General features: G+C 40.1%; 1 protein-coding gene across 2 annotated transcripts in view; it reads left to right on the top strand.

The window, feature by feature from the left end:
• Nucleotides 1-1,004: 1,004 nt before the first annotated feature.
• The window catches only part of USPL1 (ubiquitin specific peptidase like 1), a 30,727-nt gene continuing 4,642 nt past the window's right edge, over nt 1,005-27,089 (top strand). Inside the window, exons 1-8 of one of the 2 annotated variants that reach the window (XM_040267144.1) lie at nt 4,480-4,614; nt 8,097-8,262; nt 8,776-8,904; nt 11,295-11,940; nt 15,135-15,248; nt 19,109-19,238; nt 22,470-22,595; nt 26,682-26,839. In XM_040267144.1, the coding sequence (XP_040123078.1) occupies nt 8,164-8,262; nt 8,776-8,904; nt 11,295-11,940; nt 15,135-15,248; nt 19,109-19,238; nt 22,470-22,595; nt 26,682-26,839 (1,402 nt within the window). In that variant the 5' untranslated portion in view covers nt 4,480-4,614; nt 8,097-8,163. Of the gene's footprint in view, nt 4,615-8,096; nt 8,263-8,775; nt 8,905-11,294; nt 11,941-15,134; nt 15,249-19,108; nt 19,239-22,469; nt 22,596-26,681; nt 26,840-27,089 lie in introns of both variants that reach the window. The other variant, XM_040267145.1, reaches the window with a different exon arrangement.

Here is a 27,089-nt window from a genome sequence, read left to right as displayed (position 1 = left end):
GAGATGGGAATATCAGACCACCTTACCTTCCCCCTGAGAAATCTGTATGCAGGTCAAGAAGGAACAATTAGAATCAGACATGGAATAAGAGATTGGTTCCAAATCGGGAAAGGAGTACGTCAAGGCTGTATATTGTCACTCTCCTTATTTAACTTATATGCAGAGTACATCATGAGACATGCCGGGCTGGACACGGCACAAGCTGGAATCAAGACTGCCAGGACAAATGTCAATAACCTCAGATACACAGATTACAGCACCCTTATGGCAGAAAGAGAAGAACTAAACAGTCTCTTGATGAAAGTGAAAGAGGAGTGAAAAAGTTGGCTTAAAATACAACATTCAGAAAACTAAGATCATGGCATCCGGTCCCAAGACTTCATGGCAAATAGATGAGGAAACAATGGAAACAGTGAGAGACTTTATTTTTGAGGGCTCCAAAATCACTGTAGATGGTAACTGCAGCCATGAAACTAAAAGATGCTTGCTCCTTGGAAGAAAAGCTGTGACCAACCTAGACAGCATATTAAAATGCAGAGACATTACTTTGCCAACAAAGGTCCATCTAGTCAAAGCTATGGTTTTTCCAGTGGTCATGTTATGGTTGTGAGAGTTGGACTATAAAGAAAGGTGAGCACTGAAGAATTGATGCTTTTGAACTGTGGTGTTGGAGGACTCATGAGAGTCCCTTGGACTGCAAGGAGAGCCAACCAGTCAATCCTAAAGAAAATCAGTCCTGAATATTCATTGGAAAGACTTGATGCTGAAGGTGACACTCCAATACTTTAGCCACCTGATGTGAAGAACTGACTCCTTGGGAAAGATCCTGATGCCAGGAAAAACTGAAGGTGGGAGGAGAAGGGGACGATAGAGAATGAGATGGTTGGACAGCATCACTGACTCAATGGACATGAGTTTGAGTAACCTCCTGGAATTGGTGATGGACAGGGAAGCTGGGTGTGCTGCAGTCCATGGGGTCACAGAGTGAGACACAACTGAGCGACTGAACTGAACTGAAGGTCCTAAAGGTGTGTGTGGGTCACGTGCTGCAATGCCAGCTTCAAAAAGTTATTACAGCACATTCCCCAACCTTCTGTTTTTCAATTCTTTTGCTGCCTAAATTAAATGTAGGCAGATTCTCTTGCCTAAATTAAAGACAGCATTAACTCTGGGGAACGCAAGATTCCTTCCATATAATACCAATTTCCTTTTAGTCTTTATGACTATTAAATTCATCTCAACGTGACACCTTTTTCCCAATTAGGAAAGAGTGTTTCTTCTATATCAGCTTTCATTTTTTGATTTGAAGCCCTCCTGATTGCTAATCAACGTGTTGTATGATTACTTCAACAATTACTTCTAGAATGTTATTCTGTCATCAGAAAAAATGCACTGCTGGCTTTTGGAACCGTATGTTGCTCTGGAATATAAAGTCACACAGCAGAAGAATTAAGATTAGAAATCCAAAATTTCAGCCTCTGCTCTAGGGCTCTTCCTTATCTTCTGTCTTCTCATTTTGTGAGTGAAAATCAGAGCCAAGTTAAGTTTAGGTTACATAATGGGCTGTCACCTTCTGTCTAAATCATAGTCTATAAATACAAAATAACATCAAACTCTCATACTATTTTCTTGTGTGGTTACTATATGGCTGTATTCACAAATAGGTTGTGTACATCTCTTTCACTGCACATATTACAGTATGCTAACTATCCTCCTAACTGAACTGAATTCACTGAGTGCAAGAACTAAAATTTCTTATATTTTTAAATATGCAAATACCAGCCCAAGTGTAATGCCAAAAATATTAATATACATTCATATTGCTTAACCAAAACCCAGGGGCTGGGTGCATTTTAGAAACAAGAATTTCTGTGAATTAAAAAATGTCACAAGGCACATAAACCATTTCAAAACACCTTACATACCAGTGGCCGAGAGCAGCACCTCATAATCAAGCATATTAATATTTCTTCAGCAGAACATAATGGATAAATGAAGACTATATATACCGTTTCATTAGTTCAGGTTGCATTTTGCTCCCAAATGAATTCTATCTCCAAGCTTAAGATGCTTTTGCTTTTCAAAGCCTTTTGAATGTTGGTAGTAGAGATATTATGGACTGTATTCACAACAGTGCTGCTACAAGATGCGATTAATTACTTCAACTCTCATCTTTTTGATGAGACCAGAACAAGCAGTTATACCAGGCAGCTTTTATATCCCATGTTTGAAGACAGGTGTTTTATCACTAAGGAATCCAACCTAGCAGAGAGGATCAAAAGCTGAAGGGGAAGGGGGGGAGGAGGGCAGGAATCCTAATTGTACAATACTGTATTCTTATCGGAGTTGCTCATTAATTATTATTTAATAAGGAAGCTCCATTTGATTAGGTCATGTTAGTTATTTTTTTAAATGAAAATGGGTAAATAAAACTCCTGTCCCATATGGCTAACAAGGGTATGGAGGCAATCAGCTCTGAATTCTATGGGAAGATAACTGCACTCTTTGGGGACCAATGTTCATAGAAAGAGGGATTCCAAATATAATGGTGAGAAATGTACACATTTTTCTCTAATTATAATTACTCTAATATAAACCAAGGGAAATTTTCTAGTCAATCTCTCCTAACTTTTATATTATTAGCAATCTTATATAAAGTCTTACATGTTTTTTTCTACTTTTTACAAATGGAAAAAGCTCTGCAATCAAAATCGAGCATACTAAAATCCATTCTTTTCTTTCCATAACTCAAGCCCCACCTCCACTTTGCTTCTGTTACTATTAGATTTTTTTCCTCAGCAAAATACCCAATTTGCACTGAAAGACTACAAATCAACTCTGCAGACAACAATGTTTGATATGATTCAGTCTGGGGATGTTGATTTTCAGTCTTAAAATTGTATGGACATTTTAACTGAATCAGTTACTTTGTTCAATATATGACATTAACATTCAGCAAGTGTTTATCACAGAAAAGTGTATTCCATTCTAAAAATGGAAATACCAAGTGTGAAAATGTAATAAATCTTGAGTTTTAGCTACTATTTCAGAACGAAATACTACCTTCTTATATTTTCCTAATTCGTTAAAATAAGAAAAATAAAATCTAATAAGCTAGATCTTAACAACAAATATACCAGCACGTTACTTACCTAGTACAACAAAAAAGGTGAACAAAAACTAACCAGACTATTTTTCAGTCTGGAGAAAAACAAACTCCCTGGTCCATATCTTAGCTGTTTACATTCAGTAGTAACGAACTAAAATCCTTCTCACTGGATTTCTTGGTACAGGGGACTGACTTCCTCTATACGATCTTATGAAAACGATCAGCATTAAATATTTAAATTACTTAGCTTGAGACCACTTTAAAAAAAAAGCCCCACAGACCAAAATGCCAGTGGTGACTATTCTGTAAGGAAATGGGTCAGAAACATGTTGTTATTCTAGGACGCAGATCAACCGAGCCAAGGACTTCTGGAATATGCTGCCCCCAAGATTCAGGATGCAAGACTCAAGAAAGCACGCGCGGTCACGATGTCCGTGAAGCCACAGGACCTTCCTACGAAAGCAGAGCCTGAAAACTCATCGGCTCATGGAGAACTCCCCCTTTCTCTGAAGTTACAAGGCAGGGCAGCTGACAGGAGCGCGCTAGGGACATCTCGGCCCCTGACTAGCTAAGAATGGGGTCCCCGTGCTGCGGCTACTCCCCTTACCGTGAGAAGATCTGGGAGGGAGGAAAGGAGGAGAAACACCCAGAATCCTGGTGCAAAAGGCCCTGGCCTCGCAGACGGGGGTTTAGGGAGACAGGGAGGGGCAGCTCCGTGTGTGGTGACCCTTTGTGAACAGGCTCTGTGGCAGCTCGGCTCTCACCGAGGCTTTCATGAGAGCGGACAACGGGGGCCCCGCGCCGCCCGCCCCGACGCGGAAACCTCGGCGCGGCGGGCGGGCGCCTGCCAAGAGCCCCTGCATCGCACCCTCCGCCAGCTGTGGGGGGGGCTTCGCTCCTCACCCGCCCGCCGGCCCACCCAAGCCACTCAGGGGGCGTCGGCTTTCGACCCGGGCTCGCCCGGCCAAGGCGCAACGAGACGCGCGCCGGGTTCTTTCCTTAGCGTAATCCCTCCGCTGCCGGCCGCGCACTAGTTTTAATCACGCCCCACTCTCCCCCGCCTTCCCCCGCCTGGCCGCCGGCGTCACCTCCGCCACCCGGGCGCTTTCCAGCAGCTTCCAGAAACGTCGCCTCCCCAAAACCAGCCACTCACATATGGCGGGCTCTTGCAGCCACCGGCCCCGCCCCTAGTCGTCGCCGCAGCTACAACTGCGGCTGCGGCGGCCGAGCGGAAAGCCACGCCTCTCTGCGGAGGCCCACCGGAAGTGCTCCCGTCTTCGCCTTCCCTGCCCGGCATACGCCCTTTCAGGGCCCCCACGCAGAGCCGGAAGGGGAAGTGTTTCTCCGAGGACTCAAACCGGAAGCTGCTTTCCTAGCGGAGGGGCTCGGGGGGAGGAGCGGGCTGAGGAGAACGTGGGTTGAACGTCGCACACTGGCGTGGGAGCTCCAGTTGGAACGGGAGTTCCGAGCGACCCGGACGCGAGGAAGGGCCGAGCCGGTGGCAGGTAAGAGAAAAGACGGAGTAGCTTCCTTCAGCTTCTGAAATAGGAAAAGCGGATGGAGCTGGGGTGATCTGTGGGGGTACTACGCTGGTTGAAAGGAGGGGCTAGGCTGGTTGGGGGGAAGGCTTGGTGAGTAAGGTGTTAAGAGTCACAGATTCATTCGCTTGGACTCAGAGAGGTAAATGCTGAAGAGAAATCAGAGGTTTCCCCTTACCCCCGCCCCCCGCCCCTCCTTCATAAGGACCGTGAATTAACGGAACCCTGCGTCTCCTCGGGTTTCCAAGGTTGGGTTTTGAAACTCACGTCTCCTGGTCTGTGATTCAGGACGGCTGGCTTGGGTACCAGACAGGGCTGGGCGCCGAAAGCCAGCCCTAGCCCTCGGCTTCAAGTCTGTTGTGGCCTCACCTTTGACAGCTCGCGTGCCGAGCCCCCTTCCTTGGAGGGAAAGCTTAAACGGGTGTAAGGCCTTCTTCGAGCAGTTGGTTCTCTGGGTTTCCCCATTTTGCGCTGGGCTGTGACTTCAGCTTAATTGCTGCTTTCGCTAGCCCCCGGGCCAACTTGACGCTTTGTGGCTGTAACTGGGTCCGTGCTGGGTTAGTACTTGACATTTGGGCTTCTGGAGCGTCAGTGGTTCACAGAAGTAATGAAAAAAGTGGGGGATGGGGAGCGGCTCAAAACAAAACAAAAAACGGGGAGGGTGAAGTGGAGCAGACGGTAAGACTGGAAAGGCAGTGGTCTCACAGTGCGATGGTATTTAGGTCTTAGCATTGCCCTCAGATAACCCTGAACAACTGAACACAAACGCACGGAGCTGTTTGGACTTTACTGTAATCAGACTGGAGTCATTACTTGATTTTAAGCTGGGCAGCGACAGACTCAGACTTGTTTTTCTTTAATAAAAGCATCACTTTGGCAGTGATAAGGAGTGGAGATGGAGATGAAGACAGAAGTGGGGGTTTGAGATGCTTCCAAAGAACTGTCCACAGAATTTGACGACTTTGACTAGAGAACCACTCAAATTTTTTAGTATGTGTGTTTGTAAGCATAGAGGTGCCAAAGTCTAGGAGAAATACAAGCAAAAGGAGCAGGAGCAGGTGGTTTTTTGTAGAGAGGACAATGAGGGCAGTCATTCAGGGATAAATTAAGTTCTAAGAACTACCCCAGGGTTTTCTATCTAGGACCAAGTAAGTTGTATTTGAAAGACTTGAATAGCCTACCTCTGTTGTTGTTTTTTTTTTTTAATGAATTTTCTTTTGGGGCTTCTGCATATTCAGGATTTCAACCACCAGCTTACCTGTTTTTCCATTGAAATTGTTGGGTGATAGGATCAGGAGAGCAAATTTGAATTCTTATCATGTTTTACTTTAGTAGAGAGAGAACCAGCTGGAAAAGTTTGCTTAATCCCTCAGGCAGATGGAAATTTTCAACAAGGAAGATTTGTTCCAGATACATGGCTTACCAGCCCCCTTTTTTTTTTTTGGAGAATACTGCAGAATGATCCAAACTATGCTGCCTGTTTTCTGCATAATGTATAAAATAGCACTAAATAGTAGTTAAAATTTGCTATGTGTCAGGTGCTAAACATTTTACACACATTGCATTTAATTCTTCAGTTCAGTTCAGTCACTCAGTCGAGTCCGACTCTTTGTGACCCCACGAATCACAGCACGCCAGGCCTCCCTGTCCATCACCAACTCCCGGAGTTCACTCAGACTCACGTCCATTGAGTCAGTGATGCCATCCAGCCATCTCATCCTCTGTCGTCCCCTTCTCTTCCTGCCCCCAATCCCTCCCAGCATCAGAGTCTTTTCCAGTGAGTCAACTCTTCGCATGAGGTGGCCAAAGTACTGGAGTTTCAGCTTTAGCATCATTCCCTCCAAAGAAATCCCAGGGCTGATCTCCTTCAGAATGGACTGGTTGGATCTCCTTGCAGTCAAGGGACTCTCAAGAGTCTTCTCCAACACCACAGTTCAAAAGCATCAATTCTTCGGCGCTCAGCTTTTTTCGCAGTCCAACTCTCACATCCATACATGATTTAATTCTTAGAATCATCTAATTTTCCAAATACAGTTTTGAACCTAAAGCTGGTGCTTTTAGCCACTCTTGAATCCTAAAAGTTTGACTCTTCCTGTATAGTTCCCTTCTGTGAGTAGGTTATAAACAGAACCAGCCAGAGTTAACAAATTGGTGTTGTCCCTGAGGAACTTAAAAGGAAAAAGCACTAAACTTGTTTTTTAACCCTTTTGGCAGTGATACTCAATGGGCTGAATTTGGCCCCCTACCCCCACCCCACCCCCCAGGTTGGCAACATTTGACAGACATTTGGCAACATCTGGAGATACAGTCACAACTGAGGGGTGGGTGTTGTTGGCATCTAGCAGTTAGAGGTCAGTGATGCTGCTGAACATCCCCTTAACCCACAGGACAGCCTCCACAACAAACTGATCTGGTCTATGATGTCTGTAATCTTGTGGTTGAGAAACCCTGCTTATGAATGTTTCTTGAGGAATAGCAACTTGAGATTCACTGATGCTTTTCTAAAGAGAATTTTTATTTTTGGAATTATTCCTTGGCTTGAAAGCTGTGTAAAGTATATTCCTGTGAAACAGAATAGCATAACTAGTTTCTAAAGTGAATCTTTGAGCCCCAGTTTCCCAGGAGGTGGTTGTCATAGAATCATGGATTCTTAGATATTGGAAAAACATTTTTCTTGGAAGTATTCTACAGCATCCCTGTGAAGTGGTGATTCACTCTGCCCAGAGTTCTCCTTTATCTAGTTTTCCTTGTATTTTAAATCTAAACTACTGTTAACGATTACTTTCCCTTACGCTGAACTCCAGTGTCATAATTTTGACTTGACTGTGATTCTACTCCAGGGGACTACACTCAAAAAACACTTGTTACATGTGTAATTTGTACTATGACAGTGTTTATATTTTTGTTCTGTTACAAATTATTTAATGTAAAATGAAGTACATTATTGTCAGCTTTTAAGAAGTGACACTGTTCTCAGCTGGTGATGTATTCTTGGTAATTGAAAGCAATAGGAATGTAGGGGGTTCTTTTGTCGGTTGTCAGGTAATAGCGCAATGGATCTGGGTTTTGTAAAGTACTTTCTTAATATAATGTTTATATATTTGTTTTAAATTGTATACAGACTAAAAACCTAGGTTTTCAAACTCTGGTCGATATAGTTAACTAATAGCTAACTCTATTACAAGTTTTGATGTTTGGTTTTAAATGAGTCTACTATGAAGACTGGTCCTATTGCTGGTTTATGCCCTCTTCCCAGAAATTTGCTAGATTTATAAATAAATTTAGGTATTTCGCTTTCACTTCAAAATAACAATTTTAGAATCTGTTTAACGTAGGATATATAGTTCTCAAAATATACTTAATGTATATCCATCTTCTAAAATAGCATAGCTCTTTTTCAAAGTAAATAGGATTTTTGTTTAATTGTCTATTGACTTTTTTTTTTCCAGGGTTCATTGAGAAATCCTTAGTGCTATTGACATGTTTCAAGGGACATAAATTAGCCAATGACTCGGAATGACGGATTCCCCGAAGAGTGGAAATGGTTTGCCAGTGGTTGGACCAGGGGCTGATATAGGGAAATCTTCACTCCACATGGTGGGGTACTTGGGAAAAGTTAGTGCACTTATTTTTTGCCTCAGTGCAAAGTTGGTTTTTTTCCCTCCTGTTTTTGAGACTTAAATTTGGTTTTAATTTTACCAGTTAATTTCTAAAAAATTGTATCTTCCACGGAAATCTTACAGTAATGGCGAAAGACTGTTTCTGTTTACCTCTCTGTTTCACTGATACGTGAAAGTAGAAAGAAAACACAGACCTTACGGTTTACTGTTTGAAAATGTCGAACATATTTTCAGTGGTAACTAATGTTACTTTTTTTCTTGCAAATAAAACTAATGCTATTCTTAACACCTACTTTAATATTTAAAACTAGAATATATTCTTTTTGGAATAATAGCGGTATTAAAGCCTGTATGCATTTCTTTTATTTGCTATCTTTTAAGATATCTTGCCAGGATGCTTCTAGGTGAAAATTATAAAAAAAATTTCTGGTTACTTTTACATTTAACTTTTTGTAATTTGATAAAATCTTGAGTGTCTCTATTTTAATTTACTTTTTTTCTCTTTTAGAATTATGATTCAGCTGAAGTTTTGTCAGATGGGTATTGCCCTGCTTGTAAGGCGAAGGGAAAGTTAAAAGCCTTAAAAACTTACCGAATTAGTTTTCAAGAATCTGTCTTTTTGTGTGAGGATCTGCAGGTAAAGTATTAATCTTAGATGGTATCAAAGTTTTAGCCTTTTGCTTTTTTCTTCACTGTTGAAATTTGTGCTCATTTTGTAGCTTTTAGACTGTATGTTTTTTAATATGTAGATAATCAAAGTCTCTAGATCTGTCTGGTATGCAATTTTAAATATTCTCTGTTATTTTTCCACTCAGTTTCCTGAATTATTACATGACGACGTTAAGACTTGTTAGAGGAGGGAATATATTTCAAGAAGTTTTTTTTTAACCTTATGGGGTCCTTTAGATGTTGTCACTCTTATCTGTTGGTTTATTAACTCTGGGACTCACTGAGAAAGTTATTAACCTCTAAATATTATGTACTTAAGAATTCTAGAACTTCTTCATCTTACAAAACTGAAATTCTGTACCCGTTGAATAACAACTTTTCCCTGTAGCCCTGGCAACTACCACTCTAATTTGTCTATGAATGTGACTAATCTCTAGGTACCTCATATAAGTGGAATCATACAGTATTTGTCTTTTTGTGATTTTGCTTAGTGTAATGACCTCAAAGTTTATCCATATTGTACCATATGATAGGAGTTCCCTTTTTTAAGACTGCGTAACGTTCTATTGTGTTAATATGTGTATACCACATTTTCTTTATCCACTTGTTTGTACATGGACATTTGGTTTGCTTCTACTTCTTGGCTATTGTGAATAATGTTGTAGTGAGTATTGGTGCAAATGTCTCTTCAAGGTCTTGCTTTCAATATCTTTGGACAACTTTTTGAATACAAAATTACCACTATTGATTTTAAAGTGTTCTATATCATCTGACATGTGGTAGGGTTAAGGAAGTAATCTCAGGGTATAAAAGTCGAAGTTCAAGTTGTTAATGGTGACTGCACAACTAGTTAGTAATGGAAAAATGAAGAACTTGTCCTGTTAAACTAAATAATTTCTAAACAAGTGCAATATTAGGAATATAGTGTTCACTTGTATAGAAAATGCTATATTTTAAAATGGAGGATTTAGTGCATTTCAGGTTCCCTCGTAGCTCAGTCGGTAAAGTATCTGCCTGCAGTGCAGGAGACCTGGGTTCAATCCCTAGGTCATGAAGTTCCCCTGGAGAGGGAAATGGCAATCCACTCCAGTATTCTTGCCTGGAGGATCCCCCGAGCAGAGGAACCTGGTGGGCTACAGTCCATGTGGTCATAAGAGTCGGGCATCTTTCTTTCTTTCTCTCTTAGTGCCTTTCAGTTAGTTGCTGCTGTAAAATGAACTATTTCAAAACTTAGTGACAAAGTGACTTAATGGCTTCACACATGATTCTGTGGGTTGTCAAGGCCGTTCTTACACTTCCCATTTTGTTGGCTGGTACAGCTAAATTTAGTCTGTGTGGCAGGCTGTGGATGCCAGCTCCCAACTGGGAACTCAACTCAGGTAGTCAGCAAGAATCTCACTTCTCCACAGGGGTCTCTCCATAAGGCTAATTAGGATTCTTACAGTGCAATAGCTGGAACTAAGAAAGTATCTTCCAGAAAGAGGGCTGCGAGAGGGCAAGTCCAGTCAGCCAGTGCTTCAGGCCTCCGTGTGCATCCTGGTTGTTCATGTCCCATCACAGCTAGTCACATGGCCAAGCCCAAGGCTGTGGCAGAAGGCTGACTCTAGGGCCTGACTACCTGGAGATATAGTTCTTTAGTTCACTAGAGGTCACTGATCTGGCTGTCTACCATACCTGTATAGAAGAAGGCGTGTTTTACGTGAAGGCACACAGGATTTAGATTTCTTGCATCTGTCTTATAAAATGTTTTGCTGGTGTTCAAGCTTAGGGAAAATTCGTTGGTTATTTTGGTGACTTGTTTACACTTTTGCTATTTGGCTGAAATTGTGTTCATGTATGGTGAAGTCATTAAAATTCAGCCAGTTTGATTCTGAGACCCAATGTGGTTGTAAAATTGGTCCACTGATGTGCTCTCAGGTTAATACTCAGTTTCAAAACTATGTAACACAGACATTACTCTTTGGAACTTCTTACTTTGAAACTACTTTTCTAGTTTTTAATGCCACGCAGTATACCTATCCCCAAAAGAATAGTGCACTCATCATAAAATCTTAGAATTTTTAATTCATTCAACATTGGATTCTTTGTTAAAGCAAAAATATGTGTGTTTTGCTTGTTAACTTACCCTGGTATAGCTTAGATTAAACCCTTGACTATTCAAATTAACTAGGAAAAAACTAATCTTTTGAGGACTAAAGTTTTGATTAACTGTTTATCATTGTTCCTTCAAATTTAGATTGATAATATTATATATCCTCTCATATCAAATTAATGCTAACATTTTATACATATTTTGCATGATATAGAAATGGTAAAGTAAAGCTTGAGCTTATCTGAATTTTTATTTTTTCTTTCTAGTGCATCTATCCTTTAGGCTCTAAATCACTTAATAACTTAATTTCTCCGGGTTTGGAAGATTGTCACACTCCAAATAAGCCTCAAAAAAGAAAGATCTTGGAAACCAACTGTGAAGATTTACCTCTTTTAGCAGATTCCAAAAAGACTAAAAATCATCGAGGCATTGACAGTGAACACGTTTTGAACAGTAACCATAATGGAGGAGAATATGATGGAACCTCACCAGGCTTACCTGGTTCACTGTACAGTGGACAGCAGAATCCAGTTAGGACAGCTGATTGCTGGGAGCAGAATGAGGCTTTGGAAGCTGATACTGTTGACATGGCTCCTGAGGAAGATGCTACCATGGTTGATGTTTCTGGAACTGAAGGAACTCACCCTCAAAAAGAAAGATGCACATCTGAACTGGAAAAGCCACCGGAGAGCAAACATACCTCATTTTGCCAGACTTCATGTGTCCAGTGGAAAAACGCACATGCCCTGTGTTGGTTAGACTGTATCCTGTCAGCACTGGTGCACTTGGAAGGGCTGAAAAGCACTGTGACTGACCTGTGCTCTAAAGAGGAGTCCGTGTTCGGGCGATTGTTTACCAGGTATAATGAAGCCAATAAGCTTCTACACACCAGTCAGCTGGATGGAGTTAAAGGTTAGTAATAACATTTTATTTCTCTTTAATTTTAAGAGAGACTAATACTGAACTTGTCTCACAGCGCTTGAAAAAGATGCCATTAGTTCCCATTGTTCTGTGTCGAGACCTGGGAGCAGGGCCCAAAGGGACCACGTCGTGAAGCTTGAGATGATACTAGTTGTGTTACCATGACTGCCCGAAAGGCAGTCTTCTTCAAAAATTAAGAGTAAGGAGGCTGTGGTTGTATCTTATCTGTTGGTCAGTGGTGGTCAACATAGAGTCCATCAAAGTAAAACTTCATAAGTTTTTGAGTTGCTGTAAAGTGGAATAAAGAAGTAAGTCGATCACCCATAATCCCACAATTCTCCAAAAATCACTTCACAGTGAGGGATATATTTTTATTTTTTCATGAAATAGGATACCCAGGAACCACCTCCAACCCAAGATAAAATATTTGCAGTGATTTACACGTACCTATGTGTTCTTCCCCATGCCATCTTCTACTCCCCCCGAAGGTAATCATCATCCTAAAATGTGTTTTATCATTTCTTCTTTTTAAATAGTTCTTCCTACATATATATGGCTAAGTAATATATTGCCTAATTTAATGTTTTAAACTTTATAAAAAAAGATAAACAGTGTATTTTTTCTGGGACCTTTTTTTTTTTTTTAATCAAGATTTATCTGTAAAGCTGCTTGTATCTGTGGCTCACCTATTTTAATTGCTTTGTAATATTTCCAGTTTGACAAAATACCAGTTTGTAAGTATAGCAGTGCATTTATTCATCTATCATTGGGTTGATTCTTGCCATCATAAATACTGCTGCTGTGACTGTTTTTAGGCCAATCTTTCGGGGCCCAAGAATTTCCCTTGGATCTACGTTAGGATAGACTCTGAATTCACACAGACTGGATAAAGGCTGATGGTTTTCCAGAGTGGTTGTATCGGTGTGTACTCCCATTAGCAATATAGATGAGAGCTTCCTCATCCATATTTCCTCCCTTGGCTATTTTCTCAGTTGGAGATTTTTGCTTTTGAATGATATAAAATGGTTCTGATTTGCTTTTCCCCAATTTTAGAAAGGTTGAACAGCTCTACCTATATAGATTGACCTTCTGTTCCCTCTGTGAAGCCTGTCTGTGTCTTATACCTGTCTGTTCTGTTGTCATGTGCTTACTGATTTGAGCTTTTATATGTCCTTGTTGCTCTATTTATTTATGTCAGGTAGCTTGCTGCATCTCCCAGTTTGTATCTTGTGCTTTTGCTTTTTTAAAGATCCCTTTTGATGTACAGAAATTGTTCATCTTTCTTTTTGTAGCTAGTAATGTTTGTGGCTTTAAACAGAAATGTTTCCTTTATCCAAGATGAGAAAGTCATTCACCTGTGTTTTCACTGAGCAGTCACAGAGCTTTGCTTTTTACATTGAAATTCTTCGTTCAATGGGAGGTAATTGGGTATGGTGTGTGGTAAGGGTTCATTTTTTTTCCCATTGCATAGCCAGTTTTTCTAGCTCCACCTTTTTCCTCAAGTGATCTGCCATGCCCCCTTTGTCATATTCCAGTTTGTGTAAGCAGTTCCTTAGCGCTCAGTTTTGTTCTCTTAGTCACTTTGTCTCTGCACCAGTACCACACTATGTTAATTATTAGGGCTTTCTAGGTCTTGCTGTCCTCATCGTTACTCAACTTGACTTTGATCTTGCAATCTTTTATATAAATCTTATACATTGTTTCCCCATCTTTGAATATTTTCCTGTCGCTGCACCAGTGCCAGGCTGTTTTAATTATTATGGCCTTTTGGGTCTGGAAGGGGAGAATCCTTACTTTTATGCAGTTTGACCTTGGTTATTCAGTATTTTATTCATCTTTTACAAGATAATTGTCATTTTTATAATATAGTTGTAATTATCCAGCTGCATTACTGTTGATTGTAAGTTTTCTCTTTTTTTTCCAGTGTGATCAGATACCAAAAATTCTGGTCAGTGCTCACTTCTTATTACAGGAGACTCCAGATGTTCTCATAGTGAAACGCACAAGCAGCGTGTGATCAGGCTATATGAATTATTTACTTGTAAGAGATTTGAGTGAAAAGATCTAGTAGCCAGAGTCAAGTGCATATGGAGGCTTTTACTCAAAATAATTTTAGTTAATCTTAGTTTCTTAATTTTGCTAATCTTAGTTTTCTGTCAGTAATTTTGAAGACTTTGGCCCTAAAGAATATCAAACACATGATCAGGTATGTGCCCCAAGATGTTCATGATAATAGTATTTATAATAGTAAAATAAAGAGAAAAATCTTAAATGTCCAGCGATAGAGAATGGCCAATAAAACTACGGTTCAGTTGGAGTGTAATAACTAGTCTGCAAAGTTTTTAATGAAGCACATTTGTGTTAAAAAAAGCAGAATATGGAGTTGTACAAAGTGCAATGGTGTCAATGAAGATCCCTTCATGCCCTCCTTCCTCCCCCTCCCCCCAAAAAAAGAGTAGAAGGAGGGAAACATACCAAATGTTTGTTTGGGAAGTAATCATAATATTAAGACTCCTTATAAATTTATCTGTTCCTGAGATATAGTTAAGTTCAGTAAAAGTTATAAAGAGAAGATTAACTGATTAGAAGTTGTCTTAGCATAAGGAACAATTGCATTGAAAGAAACGGCCTCAGATGTTTCAGAGATGGGCAGAATATTAACATGTAGCTCTTTAGTTAGGCCTGTGATTATTTGGGTGAGAAAAACTTTCACTAAGGTTTTACTCCGGCAGAATGATGTTGAGCCAGGCAGTCAGTGCTAACGATATTGTGCTGTTAAAAAAGACTGAGGGAATGTATGGTATACTATGGGACTTCTCTGGTGGCTCAGATGGTAAAGCATCTGCCTGCAATGCAGGAGACCCTGGGTTTGATTCCTTAGTCGGGAAGATGCCCTGGAGAAGGAATTGACTACCCACTCCAGTATTCTTGCCTAGAGAATCCCATGGATACCCCATGATGGGCTGCAGTCCATGGGTTCACAAAGAGTCAGACACAAGTGAGTTGACTAAGCGCATACACACATGATATACTACAAAGAGAAGAAGAATTTAGGAATTTTGTAGTTTTCCATTTTGTCTCTGGAAAATTTGTTGGCTGAGAAACTTTCATTTTTGATAATGTGTTAATTGTCTATAGAAAGATATAGGTTGATGAGAAATCAATAATGTTCTATATTTTATTAGATGGAGATTGTAAAATGCTTCCTTCAGAAATATTTGCAAAGATAGAGACCTGTCTGAATGAAGTAAGAGATGAAATTTTTATTAGACTTCAACCTCAGCTTAGATGTACATTAGGTAAGTAATTTGTGGAATTTAACTGTGTTACTCGTCTACTGTAAAGACATACTTACATCATAAGGAAATACAATACTGTTTTATTAGTTGGGATGATCAGACTCTTGGAAGGGAGAATCTGGGTCGAAATGTATCACTGGTTAAGTCATTCAAGGATGGAGTTGTTTTATATAAATATGCATGCATGTGCTTCTTCCCTTCAGACTGGATGCAGTTCTCAGAGCCAGGTCAGCACTCAGGGGTTACACCATGGGCTTCTTTCCCTGTCCTTTCCCCCAGTAGACTATGCCAGTCACTCATCTGTTGGGTGGGAGACTCATCCCAGAGGAGCCTTGTCCATAAGATCGCCCGAGTATAGACTGAGGGGCTCCCATGTTGCATTTTGCGGCTATCCATTCCCTCCTAGAAGTGACCTGAGATGTTTATTCAGGTTCCCTACTTCAGTTCCCAGTGGAATTTTAAAGAGTGGTTTCTTCCCCAGTCTGATTCATCACCCTGCTTATCCGTGCTCATGATAAATACGTGGAAGATTGTGTCTTGCTCTGCTGCTGCCTCGGATGTGGATTTCTGTATCACAGAGAAGGGCTGTCTGAAAACTGTGCACTCACAGCAGTTGGGCAGGCGTGCAGCTCTTCCTGTACAGCAGCATCCTCTCAGTGTGTCTGCGCTCCTCAGTCAGCAGTGAGAGGGGCTAGTGCTTAAGGTCTTACTAAGGAAACCTGGGAACACGCTGGAATCTTACAATGTGTGTGTCCTCATTCTGAATATTAACACGTATTCTAAACCACTAAAGAAAGAGGAGTAGAATCTGTCCTGGCTTGGAATGTTGGTTACATTTTTAAGATCAGCCAGACACTTAATCATTTTCATTACTGTTTTTAAAAAACACATTGTAAGCTATCCTATCTGTTCTCCCTACTCACAGCTTAAGAAATATTACAACTAATACCCTTTTTATACTCTTTTCCCAATTATTCCTTACCTCACCACAAGGATAACTGCTATCTTCAATTTGATATTTCCTTTCCTTCATTGTATATATGTTTTTTTTTTTTTTTTTAAGGAAAAAGCCAGTATTTTATGGTATCTACTTACTTATGTAAGTGTAGAGAGTAATTTAGTCTTTGAGTGTTGTGTACCAGGATAGACAGACCAATAGAACAGAACAGAAAGTCCAGATCCAAACCCGCCCACCTCCCTGTGCCCCACCCCCATTTGGTTTCTTCCTAATGGTGATGGTTGGTTCCTGATTGGCAGGGGAGGGGGTGTGGGTGGGATTAGATCCCTTCTTCACAGCATAATTAGAAACTTCCAATATTCACATAATGGCACCCCACTCCAGTACTCTTGCCTGGAAAATCTCATGGACGGAGGAGCCTGGAAGGATGCAGTCCATTGGGTCGCTGAGGGTTGGACACAACTGAGAGACTTCACTTTCACTTTTCACTTTCATGCATTGGAGAAGGAAATGGCAACCCACTCCAGTGTTCTTGCCTGGAGAATCCCAGGGACGGCGGAGCCTGGTGGGCTGCCGTCTATGGGGTCACACACAGTCGGACACGACTGAAGTGACTTAGCAGTAGCAAACACGAAAAGCAGAATTGTAAAACTTTGGAAGAAAATATCGGTCACTATTTTACTAGAGATTGGTGACTGCAGTTACATCAAAGTTTAAAACCTCTGTGTAAAGACAGAACAAAGAAATAATATCCAGGATATCTTATGAAGAATTCTTGTACATCAGTTTAAAAAAAAAAAAGAAAAAACCTGATAGAGAAGTGGCCAGACACATTAATGAGCCAGTAATAGAAGAGGAAACCTGAATAGCTAGACAGCAAGGAGTCACTGAAAAGTTTGCATCCTGATGAACAAGCAACCTAGGTACAGATGGTCTCCATCTTTCAGTGGTCCAACTTTTGATTTTTTTCCAGTTTACAGTGGTGTTAAAGAGATAAATGCAATCAGTAGAAACTGTGCTTCGAGTTTTGAATTGTGATCTTTGCTTAGACTAGTGATAAGCCCTATGATACTCACTTGTGATGTTGGGCAGTGGGAGTGAGCTGCAGCTCCCAGCCAGCCATGCGATCACAAGGGTAAACGACCGATATGCTTACAACCATTCTGGATCCAGTCCAGCATCCTGCTTTTCACTTTCAGTACAGTGTTCAGTAAAGTACATGAGATATCCAGTACTTTATTATAAAATAGACATTGTATTCAGTGATGTTGCCCAACAGTAGGCTAATGATAAGTGTTTTGAGCACGTTGAGGGTAGGTTCGGCTAAGCTTTGATATCTGGTAGGTTAGGAGGATTAAATGCCTTTTCAACTTAACGATATTTTCCACACTGTATAGGTTTATTGGAACATAACCCTGTTGAGTTGAGGAAGATCTATGGTTGAGCAGGAGTTCGGGTTAAGGCAGTAGAGACAGAGAAACCACTTAATTTAGACAGGAGGTTATCAAAATTAGAAATAAGCTTTGGTATTGTATGTTTCTCTAATAGGATGCTTTAGACACCTAAAACTGATAATCAAAGGAAAAATAATTAAGATCAATTTAGGAGCTATGTACATTACCTAAAATGGTCTGTAATCATATAACTTATTCAATTGTGTTTTGAGCTCTTTTGTGATAGTTTAATTTGTTGAGAACTATATATTTTTTAGAGCTAAAGATTATGTTGTCATAATGCGATATAAATTATTTACTTTTTCACTTGATATTAGTTTCAACAGAGTAAGTAATTAAAGGCTGATAACTAATTACAAACTCATGCTATACTACACACTCTTTATGCATATGATTCATTTTTAGGAGATTAATTTATTTCTGTTTATGAAAAGTATTTTGTTTTGGATTTCTGTTTTTTTACAAAAATAGCAGTGGGACTATAAAATAACCTTTGTGACAACTGATACTGATAGAGTGGTGCCTAAGACCACTGATCCTTAGGCAGGAAGATCCACTATTCTGCCTTTCAGTATAGCCGACTGAGATGACTCCTCTCAACTGTGTTCCAGACAACTGTAGTTCCAGGGTTGGGAGAAGAGAACGTCAGAAGTGAGGCTGTCCCAGGGGAGGGAGAGGATGGCAGGGCTTGGATTAGTCCTTGGGCCAAATCAGTAAGGCAGCATCTAAGCTCCCCCGAGGATAGAAAGGAGGGAAAGCAATTGGAGGATGAATGTGAGGAGAATCTAAATCCTCCTCCTAACGTTCTTCTCTCCAAATTGGAAGACAGAATCCACAGTTCAGCTTTTGTTTTAATGACAACAAAATTCAGATGTTCTTTAGTTTTGAAGTTGTTGAAGTTTAATTGTTAAGAGATTAAGAAGAGTAGTGGCTGAGGAGTCTGGTTCTGTGAGCCTGGTGCGTCATGCCCTCACCACTTTGTAGAAAAGAGAGTTAGAGTAGAGATGGCTTTTTTTCATGGTTTTGTCCAACTTGGAAATTATTATCCTACAGTGTTTCTCCAGTTATATTATTTTTAGCATCTGTACCAAACAAATCTACATATTTTTGCTTTGTTTTTATGATGCTTTAGAACTGTCACAGTTACGAGGATTTCTTTTTTCCCAGAGAAAAGCTTACCTGAGGAGACAGTGTGAGTCTTTTGTATCTTTGTCTTAGGTGTTTTCGTAAGTGTCACCAAGACAAATGAAAGATAGTGAGTGTTAATTAAAATGATGGGCATTTTTAGAAAGTGCTTCGAAAACTTCTCTTGCCCAACTGTGAATAACTTACTCTATCATATGTATGTATCCCCATATATTCATACTGTGAATATAGTGAGAAAAGACAATTTGTAATTTTTTTTTTCAGTTCATTATGAGCAATAATTTTTCTTTTTCTTCTTCAAGGTGATATGGAAAGCCCTGTGTTTGCATTTCCCCTGCTCTTAAAAATAGAACCCCACATTGAACAGCTCTTCACATACTCTTTTTCTTGGAATTTTGAATGTTCACACTGTGGACACAAGTATCAAAACAGGTTAGTGTTTCTATTTTCTTTAGTGGATTCATTCTGTTGAAAATGTCTCCAAGTAATGAAATATGAAGAAAACTTGCTTCCACTTGTAGCATTGCTGTCTTTACCCTTAATAAAATTTCCTTTTGTGTATTGAAGTTTCTCCACCGCTAAAAGGAAAAAGTTGAGCCCCAGAAGCTGCATTATTTACTTGCTTTTTCATACTAAAAGAGTACCAAAAATAATAATAATAAATAAACATAAATGGTTTGATAGATTACTAGAAGGAATTTTGTTAAGAAGTTCTTTAGTGGCAAGTGGGGACTAATGGTGAAGTAGCACAGTCCCCTGCCTCCCCTACTTCTGCTGGATTCCCCGCTGAGTAAGTATACCTCTTAGAATTCTTTGCAAAGCCATATGTGTTTTGTTTACTCCTGTATTAGAGACTAGGGCTTTTGTTTGCTTGTTTTCAACATTGTGAAAACTTGATTGTAGGCTCCTAGAGTCTTGGCAGCATATCTCAGAGGTAACTTATGCTCTCCCGTTCCTTCCCTTAGTCCTATGAAAGAGCCACCACCAGAATCCTTCTACACGTGAACTGTCTCAGCTTTCTACTTCCCTGCTGCCTCTAGGTGAGGATTAGAGAGATCACGATTGTTGTACATGACCCTGAGATTGGTACTCAGGACGAAACATGGAGAAGAAAGAAGCTGCAAAGTTATTTTGCTTCCATACACCTGCCGTATTAAAAAAAATAGAGAAATTAGGTTTTGGAAGAGGAGTCAGGGAGAGAAAATTTATCAGACACGACGCCTTTGCTGTGTCCATATATGAGAAAGTCACTGGCTGGCTGTCAATTAAAACATGACCACACTGGTTCTGTTGGTCATTTATTCAAACTGTTACAATAGAGGTAAATCCTTTCCTCTTTTATTGAATTCACCTGTTAATAAACTAGAAAATTTGGAGTCTCCAAGTTATTGAATAAATATATATGAAAAAATACTACTTCAGATATTCATTATCTTAATTGAGACTATTTTCAGGTATTTAAGGATTAGTCAAGGAGAGCTGAGTGTGAGACAATGCTCTAGGAATTCCAGGCTGTAGAACCAGGAAGCATTTGTTGTTTTTTCTCAAATCAGTTAAGTCAGAAGGACTAGAACAGAGTTCAGTTCAGTCGCTCAGTCATATCTGACTCTGTGACCCTGTGGACTGCAGCACACCAGGCTTCCCTGTCCATCAGGGAACAGAGTAAGACTTAGCATTTCACTCATACCTAGGACTTAAGTAACTTTGTATGAGTATTAGAACAAACGTCTGCTTCTAGGTCTTCTGGCATTGAGTTCTATAAATTATCTGACTTGCTGTTCGTTTGACATATGTGGAAACTGAAACTTGAAAGGGGTTAAATTAATGCGTGAGGTGACAGACTAGTAAGTGGAAGAACTCAGGCTTAGGCTTTCTGTCCCCTCAGACTTGTCTGCTCATTGAGGTATGCTGCCTAATCTCCACCTGAGTCTTAAATAATGTAAATAACAGAAACAAGCCTGAAGACAACTGTCAGCTTGATGATAGCTTTTCCAGAATCTGTATCTCAGTTGTTTGACAGCTTTTCACTGAGCATATTCTCTGTGCCAGGAAGTCGGCAGAAATCATCTTTATTCTGGCCAAATTTTAAACAGTTAGTTAGGGAAGTAACATGGAAACATAACAGAGGGCCAGTGACTTAGCAGTTATTTTGATCTGTTGGCTTTGAATACAAAGTGAAAAGTGCATTTTGGAGCCATATAGAAAAACTATGAGAGCTCAAGGGGAAGAATCCACCAACCACTTGCCCCCCTCCCTTTTTTTTTTGTTTTTTGTTAGAGTTTTTTGCTCTAAAAGGAAAAGTAGTTAGAGGGGAAAAGCTTAAAATGAAGTGGCATTTCATTGAAACTTACTGTCACTTAATCTGGTGGAAGAATATCCGCAAACTTGTTCATTTGTGTGCTGCTGTCTTTAGTGCTATTTTAAGAGCTTTTAACTTGATTCGGAAGATAGTTTCTGCAGGCAGTTAAAGACCTTGGAGTTGGGCTCCCTGAACTCATTTCATGTCTGTCGGGTTTATCATCTGATGTGTCTCATTTTCCTCATCTGTAAAATGGGGATGAAAAGAGTGCCTGCCTCAGGGATGTTTTGGTAGGTGAGTTTGGCTTAGTGCCTTATATGTAATACCTGCTCAGGGATGTGAGATGTCATGTGGGGCATTAATGCTTATTTGCTGAGACAAACTCCCTTTTATTAATGAAAAATAGGAGCTTTTACTTAATATTTATCTTTGGAAACTGAGAATGTAGCAGAAGTAACAGTCAGTGCATTTGTTGATACCTTTATGTGGCTTTGCCTTTAAAATGTTAGCTTCCCTGAGAATTGATCTATTTGTAACAGCCTGTGCTTACCTCACATATAAGTTACTGGTATTTGTTATTTATAAAAGAAGGTGGTGTCTCTTAGATAATAAATAATTGCTCTTTTAAAGATACTGTTAATCGAGTTGAATTGTAGTGTGCATCTGTAAAGATCATGTTTGCAGATGCTGTTGCTATCAAATATTCAGGCTTAAAGTGCAAAATTTAGAACTCGTGAAAACCATATTTTTTCACAACTGATATTCTTATAGTTTAAGAATCAAAATAATTAACTTGTTGCTATTCCCGAATATATGTTTTTGTAAGTGCCCCTTTTCATTTTTGGTTGTTAGTAATGGATAGCCAGATGGTGAATTTTTTGAGTAAGGATGAACTCTTAATACATTTGAAAGCCTCAAAGCAGTGGTCCTTCACTCAGGGCTCTTTCCTGCCCCGTGGGACATTTGGCAGTGTCTGGAGATAGCTAGTTGCTGCAGCTGGAGGCTGTTATGGCCTCTCGTGTGTAGAGAGGCCAGGAATGAGGCCCAACATCCTCCAGTGCACAGGTCAGTGCCCTCCAGCAAAGAATAACCCAGTGCAAAATATATAGCAGCAGGATTGCCCTTGAGAAACCCTGCCTTTAACATTTTCATCTCATAGCTGAGAAACTATAGGTAATTAATTTGGAGAGTCCTTACAGAAAACTTTACTAGGGTAGGGTTAGGAGGGAACATTGACATACTTTTGCGGGAATAGGAAAGTATGAATAAATAAAGGAAAGTGCTTTCTGTTTTAGTCGTTGATGTAAGGTAACATGAATGAATTTAACTTAATCAAAATTATGTCTCTCTTTTTTTTTTAATAGATGTATGAAGAATCTGGTCACCTTTACAAATGTCATCCCTGAGTGGCACCCACTTAAGGCTGCCCATTTTGGTCCGTGTAACAATTGCAACAATAAGTCACAAATAAGAAAAATGGTATTAGAAAAGTGAGTTTAAATTGCCTTACTATTTTTAGAACAAAGTGAATGTGGATTTACTTTTTTTTTTCCCCCAGTGTGTAGTATTGAAAGTGATGACTGCAACTTGCTTTTCAGAAGTGTGAGTTAGCATAGCTTTATGAATTGCCAAAGTGCTTCTCTCTGTCAGGAGCTCTGGTAAGCTGTTCAGGTGACACACCACTGCAGAGCCAACTTAGGGTAATTGTTTGACCCCACACCTACTCTCTCTCCTCTTTTTTTCTTTGTCTTCTCTCTTTTAAGCTTATTAAACTTCCATTTTCCTCACCTCTATCAAGTGCCTCAGTTCAGTTCAGTTCAGTCGCTCAGTCGTGTCCGACTCTTTGCGACCCCATGGATCGCAGCACGCCAGGTCTCCCTGTCCCTCACCAACTCCCGGAGTTCACTCCTACTCACGCCCATCGAATCAGTGATGCCATCCAGCCATCTCATCCTCTGTCATCCCCTTCTCCTCCTGCCCCCAATCCCTCCCAGCATCAGAGTCTTTTCCAGTGAGTCAACTCTTCACATGAGGTGGCCAAAGTACTGGGAGTTTCAGCTTCAGCATCATTCCTTCCAAAGAAATCCCAGGGCTGATCTCCTTCAGAATGGACTGGTTGGATCTCCTTGCAGTCCAAGGGACTCTCAAGAGTCCTCTCCAACACCACAGTTCAAAAGCATCAATTCTTCGGCACTCAGCCTTCTTCACAGTCCAACTCTCACATCTATACATGACCACAGGAAAAACCATAGCCTTGACTAGACAGACCTTAGTCAGCAAAGTAATGTCTCTGCTTTTGAATATACTATCTAGGTTGGTTATATATTTTCTTCCAAGGAGTAAGTGTCTTTTAATTTCATGGCTGCAGTCACCATCTGCAGTGATTTTGGAGCCCCCCAAAATAAAGTCTGACACTGTCTCCACTGTTTCCTCATCTATGTCCCATGAAGTGATGGGACCGGATGCCATGATCTTTGTTTTCTGAATGTTTAGCTTTAGGCCAACTTTTTCACTCTCCACTTTCACTTTCATCAAGAGGCTTTTGAGTTCCTCTTCACTTTCTGCCATAAGGGTGGTGTCATCTGCATATCTGAGGTTATTGATATTTCTCCCGGCAATCTTGATTCCAGCTTGTGTTTCTTCCAGTCCGGCGTTTCTCATGATGTACTCTGCATAGAAGTTAAATAAGCAGGGTGACAATATACAGCCTTGACGTACTCGTTTTCCTATTTGGAACCAGTCTGTTGTTCCATGTCCAGTTCTAACTGCTGCTTCCTGACCTGCATACAGATTTTTCAAGAGGCAGGTCAGGTGGTCTGATATTCCCATCTCTCAGAATTTTCCAGTTTATTGTGATCCACACAGTCAAAGGCTTTGGCATAGTCAATAAAGCAGAAATAAATGTTTTTCTGGAACTCTCTTGCTTTTTCCATGATCCAGCGGATGTTGGCAATTTGATCTCTGGTTCCTCTGCCTTTTCTAAAACCAGCTTGAACATCAGGAAGTTCATGGTTCATGTATTGCTGAAGTCTGGCTTGGAGAATTTTGAGCATTACTTTACTAGCATGTGAGATGAGTGCCACTGTGTGGTAGTTTGAGCATTCTTTGGCATTGCCTTTCTTTGGAATTAGAATGAAAACTGACCTTTTCCATCCTGTGGCCACTCCTGAGTTGTCCAAATTTGCTGGCATATTGAGTGCAGCCCTTTCACAGCATCATCTTTCAGGATTTGAAACAGCTCAACTGGAATTCCATCACCTCCACTAGCTTTGTTCGTAGTGATGCTTTCCAAGGCCCATTTGACTTCACATTCAAGGATGTCTGGCTCTAGATTAGTGATCACACCATCATGATTATCAAGTGCCTAGAGTCATTAGAATTCTGGGATTTCCTTAACCTGGTTTCAAGAACTAAGATGATTCAAAATGAGCCATAGGCTCATCTGTCTGAGTTTCCATCTTCTCCCGGACTTCAGCGTGCTAATTCTTCATCCTTCTGTAAGCTTTCTGCTGCCCTTGAGCAGATATATCTTCATTATATATCACCAACCCTTCTGTTTTTCCTCAGTGGGCGGACTGATCAGAATTTTGTTTTATAGTGTTATCAGAAGCCCCATCTCTGTAAGAGTTCACAGGTCAGTTCCATGTTTGGAGAAGGCAGTGGCACCCGACTCCAGTACTCTTGCCTGGAAAATCCATGGACAGAGGAGCCTGGTGAACTACAGTCCATGGGATCGCGAAGAGTCGGACACAACTGAGCGACTTCACTTTCACTTTTCACTCTGATGCATTGGAGAAGGAAATGGCAACCCACTCCAGTGTTCTTGCCTGGAGAATCCCAGGGACAGGGGAGCCTGGTGGGCTGCCGTCTCTGGGGTCGCACAGAGTCGGACACGACTGAAGTGACTTAGCAGCAGCAGCAGCAGTTCCACGTTAGGCGGTTTCTCTCTCTTTTTTGTTAATACACTCACACACGTACCTCCTCTGTAACTTTCTCGCTACCTAAAGGACATGTTTTGAGGTTTCATTTGATGTAGTAAAGAACCAGTGACATTAACCTTCTCTTCCTGTTTCCCGATGGCCTTGGATGTGCCAATAAATCCCTTAGAACCTTTCCTAAAGGTTTTATTTTCACCCAAGTAACAAAATCTCGGTTAATCTACTAGTGCCAAGACCTAAAAGGAAAGAAGAACAGCGCCCCTCCTAGTCCATTTCCAGGCGCCTGCTTTAAACCTTTAAGGTAGCATTCACTTTGACATTTCAGTGCAGTGTACCTTTGCACCTTTTAAAATATTGAGGACTGGGGCTCTCACACCATCACCTGGGCCCCACCTGTGTTTAACCTCTCCCTGTCCTTCCAATATGACTACATTTTTTGGTTAAATCAGTACTTCATTGTTTATTATGAGTATACATACATCCCTTCTCCTGCCAAGTATATGTGGTTATGTTTCATCTCTTTCATAGCTCTTTATTTTTCCTGGAGTTATTGACTATGTTTTCATTTGCTTTGTTATATATGCATTGTGAATTTTCTCCAAATTCTTCAAATGCCCATTAATTTTCTAAACACTTAAATGCTTCACAATTTTTAAATTCTCCCCACTTTTGGCATCACAGATCAATATGTGGCAAAAAAACAGAATTTATTGATATAGACAGTTTTGCAGGACTTACATTTATAGTTACATAAAGACTGGATTATTTTCTAATAGACTGACAAGGGATAATTTGTAGTTTGGATAATCTACATTTTTGGACACTGATTCAAGTTTATTTCAGCTGAATAAATGTTGATAAGCTAAATAAGTTTTGACATCTGTTTAAATATTGGTAAAAGAGATATTCAACATTTTTTTGTAAATCCTGAAAGTTCTGTTAAATTTAGTTATCTGAGGCCTATTCTGGATTCTGTTCTCTGGTTTGTCATGTTACTGTAATAATGTATTTTTGAAATTGCAGATGTTTTGAAATTTATAATAACCAGTATGTTTTATTTTCTACTTCCTTAGAAATAAACTTTTTGTAAGTAGAATTTTAACTTGATGGGTCTGTCTACTTCCTGAGAAAACAGAGAAATAGGCCAAATTATTAACTTATTTGATTTTTTAAAAATGTTTATTTGAATATCTTAGGTTTGTTATTTTGTGTCACATATTACCTGTCCCATCTAACAAAAAAGCAGTTAAATTTGGGCACTTGGTGCCAAAGAAAATTCTCAAAGGTCTAGATTTTTTTCTTTTGATTCTGTGAGGTAGTTTTCAAGAGATCTTCTGTAAGCCAAAGCACTGTTGCAGCTTACAGAGCAAGTTTTGTTTAATGGCCTGTGTTAGAGCTTTACTGCATGATGGCCTCCAACTGTCAGTGACACCATTCTGAGAAGGGTGTACTGTTACACACATCTTCAAATGAGTTCTCCGTTTCTAATTAAGGCACACATCTGGAGGTTCTCAAGAAAAAGCAGTGCAGTTGGCCTTGGGAGTGTTATATGTGACTCACTTGCCTCAGACCATCTTTTGTGCAGCCAGACACATGGCATCACATTCATTTGACTTCTTTTGCCTTTCTCCCCTACAGAGTCTCTCTCGTATTCATGTTACACTTTGTGGAAGGCTTACCCCATAATGACTTGCAGCGCTATTCATTTCATTCTGAAGGCTGTCTTTATCAAGTAACTTCTGTAATTCAGTACCAAGCAAATAATCATTTTGTAACATGGATTTTAGATGCTGATGGTAAGTGCTTAAACATTTTTCTTTTATGATAATAGGCATGGGGACTGAACTCTAGTTTGTTGTTCTTTTAAGATAAACGTTGCCTTGACATTCTTTTGTCTCTTCTTGCCCTTGCCTGTTACAACCCCACCCCTCTCCTCTACCCCATCACCCTGCTTTAGAATCACTCCTCATGGCTGCCTTTGTTTGTTTATATCAGCATGTTTATGAGTATACACATGCATATGCATATTGCTTTTTTAAAAAAGAG

The sequence above is a fragment of the Oryx dammah genome, unplaced genomic scaffold (assembly GCF_014754425.2).
Source record: "Oryx dammah isolate SB20612 unplaced genomic scaffold, SCBI_Odam_1.1 HiC_scaffold_24, whole genome shotgun sequence".
Taxonomy (NCBI): Eukaryota; Metazoa; Chordata; class Mammalia; order Artiodactyla; family Bovidae; genus Oryx; species Oryx dammah.
This window is presented reverse-complemented; position numbering and strand designations above follow the sequence as displayed.